The following is an 18,621-nucleotide window of genomic DNA, read 5'->3' on the forward strand; positions in this document are numbered from 1 at the left end:
ACTTACGTAAATATCTCTCTGACACCTTTACTGTTTAAACGGTTCTATGGTATGAGCATACGGTTTGAATGTCTGGCAAGTCATCCTTATATACGTCGATACCTGTAACATGTGGTTTCCTGCCACCAATTGGTGTTCCTGAGTGAATTATTACTTGCACATCAGCTGTGCAGCTACTCCATTTGCCAATTACGTGGCAACAGTGGGGTATAATTGAATTCTCCACTTGGGCATTGCCCATTTGCCCTACCTTCGGGGAGACGGTATTGTGCTTTGTTGTGTGTAATTGCAACTGCTATGTATAGAGACACGGATAGTTTGGATTCATGTCCCCCGTGGATTGTGTGTGACGGCTAGAGTATGTGGTTCTACATGTGAGTGTACCTGTCATCCCAACCGTCTGATAAGGGACTATTGCAAACAAAACCTGTAACATCGCCGTTTGTTCCATTATACATTGGCTACGATTTCACATGGCGCCTTTAAAATGTGTCTCTCACAAGATATGTTAACGCTTCTGCAGATGTAATTGACTGACTGGATGTTTGTGCTGTAATTACAGTCTGTATTGCTATAGTTTCATGTGTGGGGGATGTAGGTGGGTGTACGGAGCATATACAGGTATGTGAAGCTTGGATTTCTACATATTCCATATATGTGTGTGGGCTCCTTCCCTAATTAAAGACCTATCAGTTAGTAGACTTTTGTTACGGGCATATACATTGGGCCATTGTTAATTGGTTTCTATATAGTATGCAGGTGAGGTTGATACTTCCGGAATTACAGCGATATATAAAGGGATGTTACTAAATGACAGCTGTCCCGTGTATTTCTGTCCCAGATATTTGCATTCATTGCAGTTGTGTTGGTGACTGAACCTCTTTGGCATGGGTTGCCACCTTTTCAAATGGCCATTGTGGGACACTTGCGGGACACACATTGGTGTTTACAGGCCGACACATATCCACAGTCAGTACACAGGATAGCACATACTTTTATCCTCAATACATACTTATTGTTGTAGGACTTTGGCTACTTATCATATTGCATGTAACATTTACGTTTCTTACATACAGGCATAACTATTTAATGCAACTATTACATAATATATGGAACATAATAATGTCCTACAATCTTGGACATTGCCCTTTTTAATGTTTTATGTCAGGACACAACTGATCAGGGAGGGGCTGTCCCTCCTAATGTGGGACAGGTGGTACCCATATGCCTACGGCTAGCTATAACCACACCTACCGTAATGATCTACCTCCGAGTTGGCACTAACAGACACACGATGCAGACACACACACACACACATTACAGTCACATGGACACACACACGGCACCCTCAACACACACATACACAGACTACGGCAATCACAAACACAGTTGAACACAGTACCTACGTGGACCGCAACACTGGCAGCGGTATCTAAATGTCCCTTCATATCATGATAATATTACTCGCGGTTCTAGTGTTCTGGTACTGTGTTCTTTCAGTCTTTCAGCCTCGTGGTTACACGTGTCGGTATGTGACACATTCCATAGTTGGTGGTATCCTATTTATTTGTACCTCCATGGTTGTGTACATGTCATTGACCTATCTATATATTTGCAGATATCGGTGAATCCGTATATATCAACATATATCTCTCTATCACCCTTTCTATCTGTATTATATATATGTATATATATATATATATATATATATATATATATATATATATATATATATATATATATATATATATATCTGACAGAGAGAGTGACAGGCAGAATACACCTTTCATTGTGTACTTGTCGGTGTATACTGCTTCCTGGACTCCGCACGTTTGTGTTTGAACCTGTCACATTACACACCTGCCGTAGGTACATCTTGGCTACCATAGTGTTAGGTGATTGTATACATGATTGCATGTTCTACTCCTGGCAGTGGTTGTTTTACCCTTCAGAGCAGGCACTATTAGTACAGGGGTGAATAATGCTGGTTTCACCTGTTCTGGACATCATTGACCATGATCTGCGCGATATTCAGAGAAGCTTAGCCCTGTTTCACACATATCCGTATAGTCATATTTAAACGACGCTTACCAGCACTGGGCAATGCATATTCCCGCTAGCGTGTGCTAAACATGATCTGATGACCTGCATCCGACATGCATTATTCGTGCCTTTGGGATTACGTTACATCCCTTGCAGGACGTGGGACCGGGAACATGCACGACGGTCACTGCATTTACCACTTGGGCATCTGGGATTTGTACACGTGTTATGGCATTTTGTATGTGGAGTATATTACGGCTGTTACTCCATACTGCAATCACATGGGTAACTCAGTTAGTTTACATATGGATGCGTCCAATTAATGGTATGTCCATGTGATGTTTAGTGGATGTGCTCCAGCATTGGGTATGTATATCACAGTGAGCCACACACAATAATGTGCTACACTTTCAAACGACCATAGGTGGAGCATGCTGGGGTGATGGATACCTGTCATGGGTACACCCCATGCCTTGACATGACATCCATGATTACATTATGTGGAGCCCCTCATTAACGCAGCAAGGAATCTGTGCAGAGTGTGTGGAGAACAGTGCTTACACACATGTGATCCTGCGATTGCCTCTGGTCCACTGAGCGACAGTTGGTTACTCGATATTGTGGCAACAGCAGACACTGTTTGCCTCCTTTGGTGTATGGCCTCTGACAATCGAGCGTGTACCTACTGATGTACCTAGGAACCTATACACACAGCACCAACATATGCTGATAGGTGCATGTACTGTTCAGGTGTTGACATTCCTTGTTCCAATAGCTGTTGTGTGTACAATGTTTGAGGGCTGCCTATGTAGGATTCACACAGTAGGCCACCTATACATTAAAATTTACAGGTGGTTGTGTGTGTGTGCCATCCATTTTACTGCGTGTGCAGGTGGAGAGGTGTGTCAGTCCGTAGGGGCCTACACTGTCAGAGTATGTGCTATACGTTCCCTCTTTGCCAAGGCATAGGCATATTGGGCATGCCTCCGTCTACCTACTGGGGCTGGCACAGGGTGTTCGTGGTCTGAAACCCTCTGTGCCTGTGATGGCCTTGGCAATTGTGGTAGGCTATGAGGGCCTTCACCATTTTGTCCCTATTGCAGCTGTTTCCGCAGGATCATATTATGTAGCATGGCACATACTATGAAGATGTGGGCACATGTGCCTGGAGAGTACTGCAAGGCTCCACTAGATGTGTCCAAGCAACGGAACCATGATTTCAGCATCTCGAACACACGCTCTATGATGATTCTGGTTTGTGCGTGTGCCTCATTATGGCGTTCTTGCATGGGTGTGTGTGCATTTCTGATGGGAGTCATCATCCATGGCTCCAGTGCATAGCCAGCATCCCCCACAAGGTGGCCATGTGGGATGTCCCCCTGACAGATACCATATGGGAGTCATGGTAGCTTCCAGGGCTGCCAGCAGACACATCCATGATAATGCCCTGGGCATTGCACACGACCTGGCAGTTGATGGAGTGGAATCCCTTGTGGTTTATGTAGAGCCTACCATGCTCACCGGGTGGTGACTGGATATGTATGTGCGTGCAGTCTATCACACTCAGTACCTCCGGGTAGTGTGCCACATGGTGGAAGTGACGCATATTGCTGGCCAACTCCTCCTGAGTTCAGGGGAAGTATATATGCTCATTGGCATGTGGTAACATGGCATCCAGGAACTGGTGTAGTACCCTGGATGCTGATGCCTGTGAGATCCCCATTATATCTCCAGTTGGCCTTTGAAAGGTACCTGTGGCTAGTATTTGCAAGCTTACACATACCTTCATGTCCACTGGGATGGGTTCCCCTCTGTTGTTTCTGGTTCTCAGGCTTGGCCGGCACAGCTCAACTATTTGCTGTAAGATGTCCCTGTCCACCCTGTAATGCTCTACTATCTCCAGATCATGTAGCCCCTGGTAGGTTACCCTTGGTCTGAACACTCTTCTCCTCCTCCGGGGCCTGCGGTGGTTGTCAGCATCATCCTCCACAACACCGTCAGTCTCTAACACATGGTGATGAATCACAGCTATGGCAGCTCCCAACATGTACATTTTAAAAGTTCCCCATGTGTTTACACCTATGGTGCAGTGTTTGGGAATACACAGGTGTGTGTAGGTTGCTTTCACACTTTATACTATTGTGCTGTGAACACCGATGATGTCATAGGGTGTGTATGTATGATCGTAGCTACAGGGTATCTTATGTGTTTTACTACAGGAACTACTATTGTGGTGCCTTTGGTGTTGAATTATATTTGGCTGCCGTGGATTACCTCTTGCCCTTCCCTTAACATTTCTTCACGTTTCACCTACCATTTTCTGGCATGCATTCTGCAGCCTGCTTTCATTTGTACTTTCCTAGACCTGGCTTATCTTGCGTAATGTGTTCTATTGCCGGTCTACTGTAGGTTTGCTTTGCTCTGCTATGACAGTTCTCCTTTCTTTGCAATCCAACACCTCCCCCATCCTGTTTTGCAGGTTTCTGCGAGCAGACTTGTCAGTTGCCATCGATTGCCCGCTGTGAGTTAATAGGTGTTAATTGCTCAGTTGTACTCCAATTACCCTACTGTGGCATTTCCTTCTTTTCTTCCCCTGACCTTCCTGTTTGTGCTATGGTTCGCGGCGTGTGCATCTGCTTACTGGGTTTCGGGCATGTTTTCATCCCCGTACACATGCGCTTTTGGGCACCATATGTGCTCACAGCTAAACGATGCTATACCTACCTCCCCACCTCTGTCCTGCGGCTTTGCTTAGCAACAGCCAGGCCAGATTTGCATTGCTCCAATGTGCTTACAGCTATGGTGGCACACCCCACTGTTGATGTCATGTATACCTCTGAGACACTCCTCGGTGTTATAGCTCTGTGCCGTATGGTACATCCTTAATCCGGCGGGACGTTTGCGATTCAGTATTACCTGCCTCATTTGCATGGCATTGACTACTAATTCATAGTTACCGCGCCGAACACTGTCACAGGCCCTTAGCAACCCTTGCAGCTTGGTTGTGTTGTACCATGCATACCATTGAGTATGATGGTGAAATCCTGATTTGTATTACATTGCGATTTTATGACATTTGCATATATTTTCTTTGTGTTCCAGTTTGCGCACACATGCCCTGTGGTTGTACTTTGCGTTACTGTGGACATGACATTAAATGTTGTTTTCTAGGTGTTGTGCATCTTTTCTTATGCCATTGGCTGTGTATTTAGCCATTGGCATATGTTAGCTTTGTAATACATGAGTCTGGTCTGCTTCCATAGCTCCGATGTTCTGTTTGGGAAAATGTAAACCTTGTTTTTTGGTTTACATTTCCGTGGGCTTACGCTATGCCTGCACCACTTCATGAATCACTATGTATCTTCATTTGCATGGTGCGGCACTGCGCATGGGGTGATTAGCATACCTAAGTGGAGGGCTACACAGTTCTGGTGTACGCCGGTAGTGCACGTGGAATTGGATCGTATATGAATCGCTCAATGGCCTTATTTGGCATTATACCGCCTGGCGCAAGCTTCATGAATCCTGGGGTTTGAGTTTCCACCACCAGAATAAACAGAAGTGAGGGCAGTGGTCACCGTTGTCTTGTTCACTGAAATACCTCAGTTGGAGAGATAGAAAAATTGTCTATTACTACTTGAGGCAATGATCTATAATAGAGAAACTGGGACCATGATATCTTGAAAGTCTTTCTGTACCCAAACATGTAAATCAACCATAGAAGATCCTAGCACAGGGTATGAAAAGCTGTATCAAAGTCAATGAAAAGTGCAGCAATTGGCACTGTGCTGTCCTGGCAAATTTGATGGATGTTCTAAAATAATCTTAAAAACCTTCATCTTGTCAGGCAGCAATGAACCCCTGTTGACACTCACTGGCCAGGGTGAGCATGAATTTCTCAAGTCCAGCAGTTAGTATTTTATCCAAAGTTTTGGTCTCAAGAGGGATCAGGAGGATAGTCTGTAATTTTAGAGGTTTAGTAAGTTCTTATCCTCTTTAGAAAAAGTAATTATATATGCCACACTGGCATGGTATAGAAGCTAACCCAATGAGAAACCTTCATTGACGAGGTGGAGTAAAGTGGTTACTAATTCCTTATTTAAGATAGTATATAGGTCGATTAAGAGCCCATTGGATCCTGGAGCTTTATTTAGTTTTAGAGAACATATTGCTTGGGTAAGTTCTCTATGCATTATCAGTTTACTTAGATCCATCCATTTACCATGTCATTCCTTTTCCAGACATGGCCAAATGGCCCATTGTAGTTGAGATGGGCTGTTTGTATAGAGTCTGAAAGAAATTAGCCATTATATAATGGACTTTATTGGCTAAACATCTGATCTCCCTCTCCTTATCCTGTAATACAGTGTGCCTGTCTCCAGTCTCTCAAACAATGAGCTAGTAATTTGGGAGAGTTTACATGTCTAGCCCAATAAAATAGCTTAATTATGTCTCATTTTTGATATTGGGTTGCATAATTTATAGCCCTTGCCTTCATTTTTGTTAAATCCCTGTACAGTCTGATTCATCAACCTGCAGGGTTTCTCTCAACTAATTTCCTCCCCAACTAGAATTAACAAACCAAGTAAAAAGGAAAGTATCTTAGATTGGATTCTTATAAATAAACAACACCTTACTTATAAGGTAGGAATTCTCCCAGACAATATCAGTGACCACACATTAACCTACATAATCAGGCAAAAAAAACATTTTCCCCAAAAAGCCACATATAAAACAATAAGGTCCAATAAACACTTCAACCCTGAACTATTCCAAAATGAACTAGATGCATGCAATTGGTCCCCCTTAAAAAGCCTCCCACTTGAACAGGCTGTTAAATACTTTAACACTAAATTCTTAACCATCCTCGACCAGCATGCTCCAAAATGAACTCTACCAATTAGGTCTAAGCCAGCCTCTTGGCTCTCCACAGGCACCAGACAGAAAATGTTACCCAGAAACAAAGCCTGGAACACAAGGAGAACCACCAAAAATGACTTAGATCATCTGACATTTAGACAGCTGAGAAATGTCACAAAAAAAGCGTTAATCTCTGATAAAAAACGTTTTTATAAAGAAATGCAACAAAAACACCAGAATAATCCTCAAACGTTGTGGGCAAGCATCAACAGATTGCTTCACCCAGGTCAAACCACAACACCAACCCCACTAGATAGCACACAGGAAAACCCCAAGCAAGCTGCAAATGCCTTTAACACCTTCTTTACAGAAGCCATTCAATCTCTAGTGAACCAACTATCTCCTGATAGCTCTACCCTTCCTACCTCCTATTCTAGCTCTCACCCTACATTTCAAATGCAACCCATTCCAACACACTATATTTGCAAACTCATACATAAACTAAAACCTTGCACTCCATCAGCTGACCAACTACCTGCAGAATACCTGCAGAAAGCAGCTAAAGCAATAGCCTATACTATAGCCATCCTTATCAACAGAACCATTAGTGAGGGAACAATTCCAGTAATCTGGAAAATCTCTCACATTATCCCCCTACACAAAGGTGGGAGCTCTAATGAACACTCTAACTATTGACCTATAGCCCTACTTTCCCCCTTAGCAAAAATAATGGAAAAATGCATGCATAATCAACTTCTCAACCATCTAACTCAAAATAACCTGCTTGCTGAGTGCCAACATGGCTTTAGGCCTTTCCATAGTATTACAACCGCCCTCCTATCCTTCTCTAACACCATCAACAAAAATAAAAATAGCAATATTCTTACCTCTGCTCTCTTTATTGATCTTTCAAAAGCTTTTGATATGGTTAATCACCAGTTGCTCTTAAATATTCTCAAATCTCTTTCTCTTGACACTCAGGCTATAAAATGTTTCAGTTCCTACCTCAGCAATAGGCAGCAAGCAGTGTTCTGGGAGAATCACCTATCTTCCCATCTGCCTGTCACACTAGGTGTACCTCAGGGCTCTATTTTAGGCCCTGTCCTTTTCTCAATTTTCATCAATAATTTACAATTAGCAATCCCTCAGGCTACTTGTATACAATATGCAGACGACTCGACAATAATATGCTCAGCCATTTCCTCATCTGAACTGCAATTAAAAACACAAACAGTATTTAGCAAAGTAGAAACATGGTCTCTGCAACGATGCCTCCTCTTGAATCCAAAAACAACAAAGCTCCTACTTTTTACTCCTACCCACAAGTCCACCCAAATAGATTTCATAGTTACATCTAACAATGGCACACTCATAACACCTGACCTAACTACCAAACTCTTAGGTGTTACTATTGACAACCACCTCACGTTTGATACACAAATAAATAATACAGTAAAAACAGTCAACAAAAAAATGGGTTCCCTCTACAGGATTAGACCTTTCCTTACTTCACCTGCCAGATCCACTATTGCCCACTCCCACCTTATATCTACACTTCTCTATGCTTCTCCTATCTATACTAACCTGTCGAAAAATAGTCTTCTAAAACTGGCTAAATCCTACAACAACATTGCCAGATTTGCCACTGGAAAACCCTTCCGATCCCATCACTGCCAAAATCTACAACTAGGTTGGCTGGAACTCCAGAATCAGCTTATGTTTAACCAACTTACAATTATCCATAAGACCCTGTACCAGCCTCATAATACTCCAACACTATCTTCCCTTGTCACTCCTTACATAAACCTGAACACCTTACGCTCCTCTAATAAACTACTAGTTAGTATAAGCAAATCCAAAAACCTGGCTGGTGACTCTTTTCAAATACAGCTGGGAGACCCTGGAACCTTCTTCCTAGCGATCTAACATCACTTTCCTCCCGTACTATCTTCAATCAAAAGCTCAAAATCATTCTTAAATCACACTGGCTCTGTCCGTCTTGTAACCCTGACTAACCTTTACTGTAACTGCCATGCTCAATCCCTTTTCTTCCTCTTCCATTCTACCTGTCACTCCTTGTTACTTATTTCTGAAGAAATTAGAATGTAAGCTAAGTAAGCAAGATATAATGATTATTTGTTTTTGAAGAGTTTTAACCCGATACTATCTTAAAAACACTTTTAACTTGCTCTGTAAATAGAAATGAACTGAAAGACTGTGCTAACAGTGAAGTGATCAATATTATCTGAAATCCTCTGTTCAATATTACATGTATGTTGTTGTACATTACAGATTATATATATATACATATATATATATATATATATATATATATATATATATATATATATTCTTTTAACATTCTTTTAACAGTTTGGAGCTTTTCTTCCTGGGCCTCTACTGAAAAAGGACATGTATCCAGTTAGACTAGCCCGGTCAAAAAAATGTAAATTAAACTAAACTAAAATAAAATAAATAAATAAATACAATTATTCAATGTATAGCTTTGTTACAGTACTTAATCAGGACTCATAGGTAACAAGGTAACAAAGTTATTCTGTCCTTTAACCCATCACTCTTCTCTCTCCAAGTCCTTCACATGTGACAGTATTTAATCGGGACTCATAGACAACAAAGTTATTCTGTCCCTTAACCCATCACTCTTCTCTCTCCAAGTCCTTGACATAGTTTTACAGGCTGAATTTAAAAAAACTTCTCATTTTTAGATGTGGTTGTGATTGATAAATCTTGAACCAACTTGAAGTGCAAAACCCATTCCTTGATGTCTTGCAGTATGGTTGCATTTTTAGGTAGCTGTGGACCTAGTCTAATTCTATAAGAAATACTAGACTAGAAATTATTGGCCCTTCCAGAATTACCAGACTGAGGTCCAAGAATACAACAAGAATGTTTTCTACCATGTTAGTTCTAATCAGAAATCCAAAACTGCTGACCATAAAATGCATTAACATAAACTTATAACTAAACAAATGCATGTTAAGTCGTAATAAAAAGTATAAGATCACGCAGATGTAGCTTTATTCCTTTTATCCTTTAATTAGAACTTCATCAAAAACTGGCATGTATTCTTCCCCTTAGTAATGCCTTTCAGTCCAACCAAGCAAAGGGTTATTCCTTCAGTGCCTGTTTACCACCTCCAGTCATTTTTTTTTTTTTCGTAGCTATGTGATTAGCCATTGGTGGTCTTTTTGTGACTGCCTGCATCTTTTTGGATTTGGCTATCCTATAAGATTAGGACTTCCTCAGGGAAGCAACCTGTAACACATATCCTTTTAGAGTCACTTTGTGAGCCATGTTTTCTTGTCTGATGGTGGTCATTTCCTAAATATCTTGACCACCAATGAAGTAAGCACATCCAATTTGCCTTCAGTGTTATAGGTTCATAGATTATTATTTCGCTAACTGCCCTTGTGGGCCATTTTAAGCCTAGCCATTTACCCCATGTGAGAATCAAACCCTGCTCCTTGTGTTCGTAAGGTAAACACCTTAGTCATTATGTCAGCCTTCCACTATGGCTCTTTGGGTTGTTGAATGGTCATTGTAATGACCTCCCCATGAAGTTAGCTTTGACCATACCACTCCAAGACCATCGTATTCTCCAGTAAGCTGTCTGATGTACCTTATATGGCATCTGCTAGAGATCATAGAGATAGTGATGTTAATTACTAACAGCAAATATCTTTTTTTTTATTCACAAAACTGCCAAGGGCTAGAATTTGAATTAATGAGTGTGCCAGAGCTCCAGAGATAGGCTGCACAATGCACTACCATGAATCTCTGCCCTTGCAACTGTCAGGATAGGTCAATCAGTACAATAGTCTTCAGCATGTCATTCAGGAAGTCATGGGTGGCAGTATCTAAGGACTTGGACAGGTCTATGAACATGGCATTCACATTGCTACCTTTGTTTTGTCCAGGATGAGGGCCATGACATTTATAAGAACAATGCCACTACCCTTCCATAGCTGAACCTTGCCTGGCTATTTAAAAGCAGACCAAACCCTTCTAACTTAGATATAAGATTTTTGTGAACTATGTACTTCAGAAGTTTGGGTAATAAGCTATGTCTTTAATTTTCATATCAACGATAGATCATAGGATGTATCATAGTCCCAACAGTAAGCTTACATTACTGAGTCCAAAATATACCTAGTTCTAGGCCTGCACTGATTCTCTGAACATTTGAAACAAGTCACCATTGGATGGGGATAGGGACTAGCACAGTTATACAGCTTGGCAGAATAACTCCTAGCAAATTTAAATCATCTGCATATGGTCAAGCTCATTTAGAGACTCTTTGTTCGATATTAGAATAAGAGTATTATGTCTGTACTTGCAGCTGCAAATGTGTTTTACAAAATGTGCCAAATGCTGTTTACTCAGGACACTCTGTCCATATTTATTCTACCTTTGTTGCTATTTCTGGTTTAACTTATTCTATTGTAAGTGTAACAAGGACACTGTTGAAAAAAGACGAAAGTTGCCCACTTTACTTGCCTCTTGAGCAAGAAAATAAATAAAAGTTTTCTGTCTCTAATATCAAATGTTGTCCCTGAGTAAATGTTCTAGTAGATGTCCCACAACATGTGGCAGAGGCACAAAGGAATACAGCCCTGACTATGAGCCAGTTGACCTGTGCTTGATTAGCAGCTTGGGTGACTCATGGAGCAGCAGCAGGAAGTTATGTGGGTGTTCCCTGCAGCGATCCCTAGTTGAGGGTGGGGACATCATGCTCCTGGGCATAGTCCAAGGAGGGGAAAGAGTGGTGGACATGGCTCTGCTGCAACTATGGTGTTGCATGTCCCCATTGTAAGCTCTCCTCTTGTATGCAACCATAGGACTGCAACTGGGAAGGGCTTGCAATGGGGCTATGCCTAAAATGTAACCCTCCAGCTGATGCTCATAGCCAAGACCCCCAGGATGTCCTTAGGTTCCATGACCAGTCCCAGGAATTATGGGGAAGGCTGAAAGAGAATCAGAGAATCTGGCAGACCTAGTGTGGACATCTGGCACTGGGGATCATAAAAGTGCTAAAAAATATACATGTCCCAAGGCCCAAAGAGGACACTTGCAGAGCAGGACTACATCAGCAAGTTGCATCTGAATGTATAATTACAGTGAATTCTAACCTCTGCTACTTAAGATTCAATTTTATTATATTTATATAAGAACAGGTAAACAGACTAACAGCCTATAAATTCCTCACTATAGTAGCTGAAAAAACACTGTATCAGGAAAGGAAGTCATCTGTGTCCTGTTACATAAAACAGCTCACAAATTAACAGAGTATTATCAAACAGCCTTCTCACTAAACCATATACTGACACTAGTCTTAACAAGCAAGGCTGGTTTTAGTCATCCTTACAGAATGTAGGAGATGTGTGGTCAGCTCATACTCAAAGTCATCATGGGGATGGAGAACGCTCTTTGGGGAAAGTAGGGGACAAATACTTTGGGAGCTATGAAGAATTAGCATGATAAACTACTAGAAGCAGAAAATGCAATGTCATAGATATGTCAGAAATCTAAATAAATACCAGTGTGTCTCTTACCTTCCTAAGTTATCAGCAAACAAACTAACACTCAGCACTGCTGCTGTTGCTCCCAGTGCTAAGATGCTGACTGTCAGAGACCAAAGCACAGACAGGATGGGCAGTGGGACTGGCTTCTCATAACGGAACGCCCAGGTCTCATTGAAGAAATCCTCAATGACCTACATACAAAAAAAGCAAGAAAAATAAATTGTTAAGTGGATCCTGCATGGGCTGAGTGTGACACAGAATTGGCATGACCTAGTTATTTAATGTCTGTCTACCATTGTCATAGATCTGACTGACAGACAGTTTATCAGCCTACATGCTTGTTTAACTGCTGGTGTATTCATGCATTTGTTTACGTACGTGTGGATGCATTTATTTATAATAATAATAATAATAATAAATTCATACTAAGCTAACTGCCCTTGCAAGCTATTTTAAGCTTAGCCAATTGTCCCTTGTGAGACTCAAACCCTGCACCTTATGAACCATTAGGTCACTCTCCCAACATTTTTTTGCTTGCACTTGTTGATTGGTAATTTCCAGCAGTAATGTCCTATTTTTAGTAGAGCTGCACCTTTTCCTGTACCTCACATTTACACATCAGTAGTCATTTGTTGATTGGTAATTTCCAGCAGTAATGCCCTATTTTTAGTAGAGCTGCGCCTTTTCCTGTACCTCACATTTACATATCAGTAGTTTCTTTCCGTGATTTTTTCCCCAAGAATAATTTATACTTCATAGTCATCTATCATCCTTGCAATTTCATTTTAAAACCTCCATTCTAATGCTAATAAAAAACAAACACAAGCAGTCTGCAAAGGCCTGAACGGAGTATGATAAAAATCTGATAAATCAACAGAAACACAGTTCTCTCTCAAGAATTTATTTAAACCTCAAGTACTTTTGTCTCAAGCAAATCAAGGACTTCTTCAGAATTTAAAATGCAGTCATTTAAAAACATACTAAATAATAAATTATAACCTGTCTCGTGAATTAAAGCAACCAATCAGCTGTTAATATTATAATGACTAAGCTCATAACACCTTTTAAAGACACAAGGGATGACATGATAAAGCTTACTGCAAGCCCTAATATGTTGCGTTTCCATGAAGATGTGCAGCAGCTGTCTCCACGACTGTACTGTATGCTAATGAGGCAGACGGGGGAGAGGGATATATTAACTAGCCATGTGCTCTCTTCTCTGGAACCCCCTCCAGCAAGGAATGTATGAGCTGAGCAATTCATAGACTCATTTGGCCATTAGCATGGCTGTTCCTACCATGTCACAGTAGTGAACATGGACAAAATGCAGTGGTTAGCCATTTTTAAAGAGGTAAGTACTGTGGAGTTAGGGATAAGGTAGAGCTGGGAGATGTATGAGTGTGTATGTGAGGGGCTGCATGTCAGACTGAGTGTGTGTGTGTGTGTGTGTGTGTGTGTGTGTGTGTGTGTGTGTGTGTGTGTGTGTGTGTGTGTGTGTGTGTTAATGGATGGATAAATGGATGACTGCAACTGGGTGAGTAAGGCACTGTGTATATATCTGTGTGTGTGTGTTTTTATTTGAATGTGTAATTTTTTAAGTGGGAGAATGACTGAGGTGGGGGAGGATTACTTTTTCTTACACAGTGAGGGCTGCCAAAATTAACTACTATGGGGAGTGCTGACATGCACTTAACTGAGCTTCATAGACATGCAAATGAGCCAATAATGAGGTGTTTCCTCATCGAGGCTAACATGTCTACAAATCACAAAATATAGCATCATATTAACAGGTCCATTTTACTATGGTCCTTAAAGCAATGTGAAAGAGATTTAATGAATCCCCAGAACAGTCACTTATACCAGGCAGTTTATCTGCTCCCAATATCAATTGCCACCATAATTTCCTGAATAAGAAATGGTTGTTTCAGCCCCCCACCACACATTTTCATTTACTCTTTGCAAAGTATAAAATAAGAACTTGTTAAAATGAACACACTTGATCTTGCATTTGTTTTTTATGTCATAAATGTGCTAAGTATTGTTTTAAGTTCTTTTTCTGTTTTGACCACATAGAAAGCTGAGCAAGAAAGACAGAGAGCAACATAAACCTCTCCTGATGTTTCACAATTGTAATGCCCAGGTTTTGTTGTTATCACCACCAAACACAATAAAGTTGCTGTTGTAAATGTATTTACATTGCCTACAATGGCCACACTGGAACATATCTGCAGATCTATTATAACATGAGGGGGTAATGCATTCTAATTTAGTCTTGATGCTGGATCCTTTTTTATAAATAAATATTGGTTTATTTCCTAATTTTTCAGCAAGGTTCCCTGACATACTAAGAATCTGCTAATGGTGCCTAACAATGTTTTTCATATCCTTGTAGTTAATGGAACATTTCAATACCATTGCTTTTTTAAAAGAATTGTAGGGCATGGAGCCCTGTTATTATGCTCAAATATCAATTAAATAACATTCTGGTTTAGTGTTATTATAGTGTGAGACTTGACTTTAACAACACTTAAATAGACAACCTGTAGATTGCCATGCTAATCGGACAATGACCGTTCTCCAGCAGGCTGTTACTCTACAGGTAATGCTCGCTGAAAAACGAGTCTGTCGTTTTATGGCAGCATATCAAGCTGTTGTGGAGCTCGGACTGAAAGCAACATAATGGCAGCCTTTATTTTACTCTCACTAAGCTGCGCTTTTTTGCTGTTTAGCAAGTTGAAAAAAAAAAAAGAAAGGAAAATTAAAATAAAAAAATTATGTGTACATGTGTTTATGTCTGTGTGTGTGAGTATATGAGAGTAAGACAGAGATCAGTCGAGCTATTATTTTATATTCCTTAAGCAGGACTTTACTGTTAGCGAGTGTAAAAATAAACACTAAATGAAACAGAAAAACCTGTGTGTGTGTGTGTGTGTGTGTGTGTGTGTGTGTGTGTGTGTGTGTGTGTGTGTGTGTGTGTGTGTGTGTGCATGTGTGTGTTTATGTTTCTTTCTGCGTGTGTGAATTAATGCATGCATGCATGTATGAAAGCAGAAGAGTGTGTGTGTGTGTGTGTGTGTGTGTGTGTGTGTGTGTGTGTGTGTGTGTGTGTGTGTGTGTGTGTGTTTATATTTCTGTCTGTATGTGAGAGTGTATGGGTGCTTGCATGCATGAAAGTGGAAAAGTGTGTATGTATGAGAGAGTGTGTGAAGAGTTAAAGCAATCAAGCAATGGCAGCAGTTTAGGAGGTTTGTGTACCTCTCAACCTCTTAGTTCAAGATAACTGGATAAAGCCTAAAATGAAGAGGAACAAAGACTCAAAATAGGAACATATTTTTAAATATTGCTGTTATACAAATCACAAAGTTTCTTGAATAATAGGATTGGTGTCAGCATGCATTTTCAGAAGCGCAAGTGTGTGTGTGATAGAGAGTGAGATCAACTGTTGACTGGCAGCAGCAGTAAAGAGGTTTACATACCTCTCAACCTCTTTGCTGAAGAAATCTGGATAAAGCCTAAAATTAAGGGGGAGTAAAGGCTCACAATAGGAAGATATTTTATTTATTGCTCTCGTAAAAATAAAAAGTTTCTTAAATATCAGGATTTGTGTTAGCATGAATTTTCTGAAGGAAATAAAGTCCGAAACTCAAATGTATGTCATTATTTAGTGATGTCAATCCTCAATGACTGGTGACAAACCAAACATCTTAGGAGTAAGGGGCCAAGAAATAAAGTAAATATCTGGATATTTTAAAACAAATGTTATAGTTTGGATGTAAAATGCTTGCTCCAAAACCATTTACATATACTACAGCAAATCTGAAACATTACATGGAGGAACTATTTTATATAGTAAAAATAAAAAAATAAAATAAGTAAGTAAAACACAATTTTACAGACAGACCATTCTCTAAATGCAATAATAGGTGTGTATTACTATGTAAATAATGTCCTTCCTGGGGTGTAGAGGCCTTCATAATACCCATGAGTGGGCGTTATTTACATAGTAACACCCCCCCCCTGTTGGGCATAATTGCTTGCTTATAAGGGTACTTAACAATTGTTAAGCTTCCTTTATACTGTTAACATTGTGTCTGGCACTATGGTAGCTCTGAACCAGGGTATTATTCAACTGAGATCTAAGTGTAAATAACAGCAACAGAACATGAAACAGGTTAATTTAAACTCTGTATTTGTATGCTCTCTACATTACACTCACTAAAGACATATGTGGGAACAAGCTGGTTCCCTTTCACTGGGCTCATGTAAAGCTGTACAGCTGTTTGTGCCAACAATACCAACTTTTAATATCTCAGACACATACTCTCCTTAGCATGGAGAACATCGATATCTGTGCAGTAACAGAAACCTGGTTCAAGGCTCCTGGGATCACCCCAGCACTACCAGGTTATACCTCATACCATGCTTTTTGGCCCCAAAACTTGGACCGTACCACAAAAGGAGGGGGAGTATCAATATTCGTCAAAGATACCCACACCTCCAGGTTGGTGGCACAGCACGAAGCATCAGAGACTATCCATGTGCAACTAACAGTGGGTAAAACTGCCTTCCAGTTTATAGCCTGCTACAGACCACCCTCCCAAACCCAGGAACCCCACTCGGCCTTCCTAAGAACACTGGAAAATAAGAAGGTCTCTCCAAACACCATTATATTGGGTGACTTCAACTACCCAAATGTAGACTGGGAGCATTACTCTAGCTCCAATACCCTAGCCCAAAGGTTCCTAGAATTTATAAACTCAAATGCTATGGAACAACTTGTTACCACTCCCACAAGAGGGGAAAACATACTGGACCTGATCATCACCAACATGGGGACTCTATGCTCCAGACCAGAAGTGTATCCCTCACTGGTAAGATCAGACCATAAACTAATCTCACTGGATATTCACATCCCGACTCCACCCCCTGCCCTGAAAACCACAGTGAAAAACTTCTCTAAAGCAAATTTCACACTCCTCAAAACCGAGGTGGAATCCTTCAAAGCCCCCGTGCCTGTGGAAAATACAGCCAAGACCGCAGAATCCTTTATAAACGCATTCTATGAACACCTTCAGGAATGCATGGATCATGCAATCCCAAATAAAACCAAGACCCAATCCTCCAAAGGCAGACATCCTGTCTGGTGGACCCCAGCCATAAACAAACTATACAATAGAAGGAGGAAGCTACTACATGATGAGCAAAATCCCAAAAGGAAGGCATCTCTGATCAGTATTAGCAAAAAATTACAGGCACTCATAAAATCGTCTAAGGCCAGCTTCGAGAGAAAAATTGCACAGGACACTAAGGATAATCACAAGGCTTTCTTTAGTTATGTTAGGAACCTGGGTGGGAATTCCCAGATATGCTCAGAATTAGTCCAAAAATGACAAAAAATACACCAAACCCACAAACATTGCCAACATCCTAGCTGACAGGTTCAGCGCATACTTCTCCCCCCTCCCCACCAAAAGAGCAAATATTTATCCCAGCAGAGTGCTGCCCCCCTGACATCTCAGATGCTCAGGTAAGAGCTGCCCTCTCCAAAGCAAAAAACACAGCATCAATGGGACCAGACGGTGTCCTGGGCTGCGTCCTACATGAACTCCAAGAAGAGCTAAACCCAAACATAAAATTACTGTTCAATCTCAGCCTTACTACAGGATATGTACCCAAAGAGTGGCGTACAGCAACAGTGGTCCCTCTCCACAAAGGTGGTGCCTCAACAGATCCTGGAAACTATCGCCCCATAAGCCTGACTAGCTTGGTCTGCAAAGCTATGGAAAGGATCATCATGGACCTCATAAATAAAGATATTGGGGACCTACAGACACTGGATCCAACCCAGTTCAGCTTTGTTAAGGGCAGATCCTGCCTCTTAAACCTGGTTGATTTCTTTGAAACAGTCACCAAGGCCATTGACGAGGGGAAGGTGGTCCACACAGCCTACCTGGACCTCGCAAAAGCCTTCGATACAATACCCCACTCGGGCATTATAGATAAGTTTACCAGCTTAAATATAAACCCCTATGTCACTAGATGGGTTGCAAACTGGCTCAAGGACAGAACCCACATGGTTAGAATTGCTGGAGCCATGTCAGACTCCAAACCAGTTACAAGTGGCATCCCACAAGGCTCAGTCCTGGGACCTCTCTTGTTCGGTATATATTTCTCG

General features: G+C 41.1%; 1 protein-coding gene across 3 annotated transcripts in view; it reads right to left on the reverse strand.

The window, feature by feature from the left end:
* LOC122808685 (solute carrier family 2, facilitated glucose transporter member 1-like) overlaps nt 1-18,621 on the reverse strand; it is a 621,069-nt gene that overhangs the window by 396,178 nt on the left and 206,270 nt on the right. For all 3 annotated transcript variants that reach the window (XM_044079667.1, XM_044079668.1, XM_044079666.1), the window contains one exon: nt 12,477-12,637. In XM_044079667.1, coding sequence (XP_043935602.1) covers nt 12,477-12,637 — 161 coding nt within the window. The remainder of the gene's footprint in view (nt 1-12,476; nt 12,638-18,621) is intronic.

Source organism: Protopterus annectens, chromosome 8.part0 (genome assembly GCF_019279795.1).
Source record: "Protopterus annectens isolate FY-2018-M chromosome 8.part0, PAN1.0, whole genome shotgun sequence".
NCBI classification, from domain to species: domain Eukaryota; kingdom Metazoa; phylum Chordata; order Ceratodontiformes; family Protopteridae; genus Protopterus; species Protopterus annectens.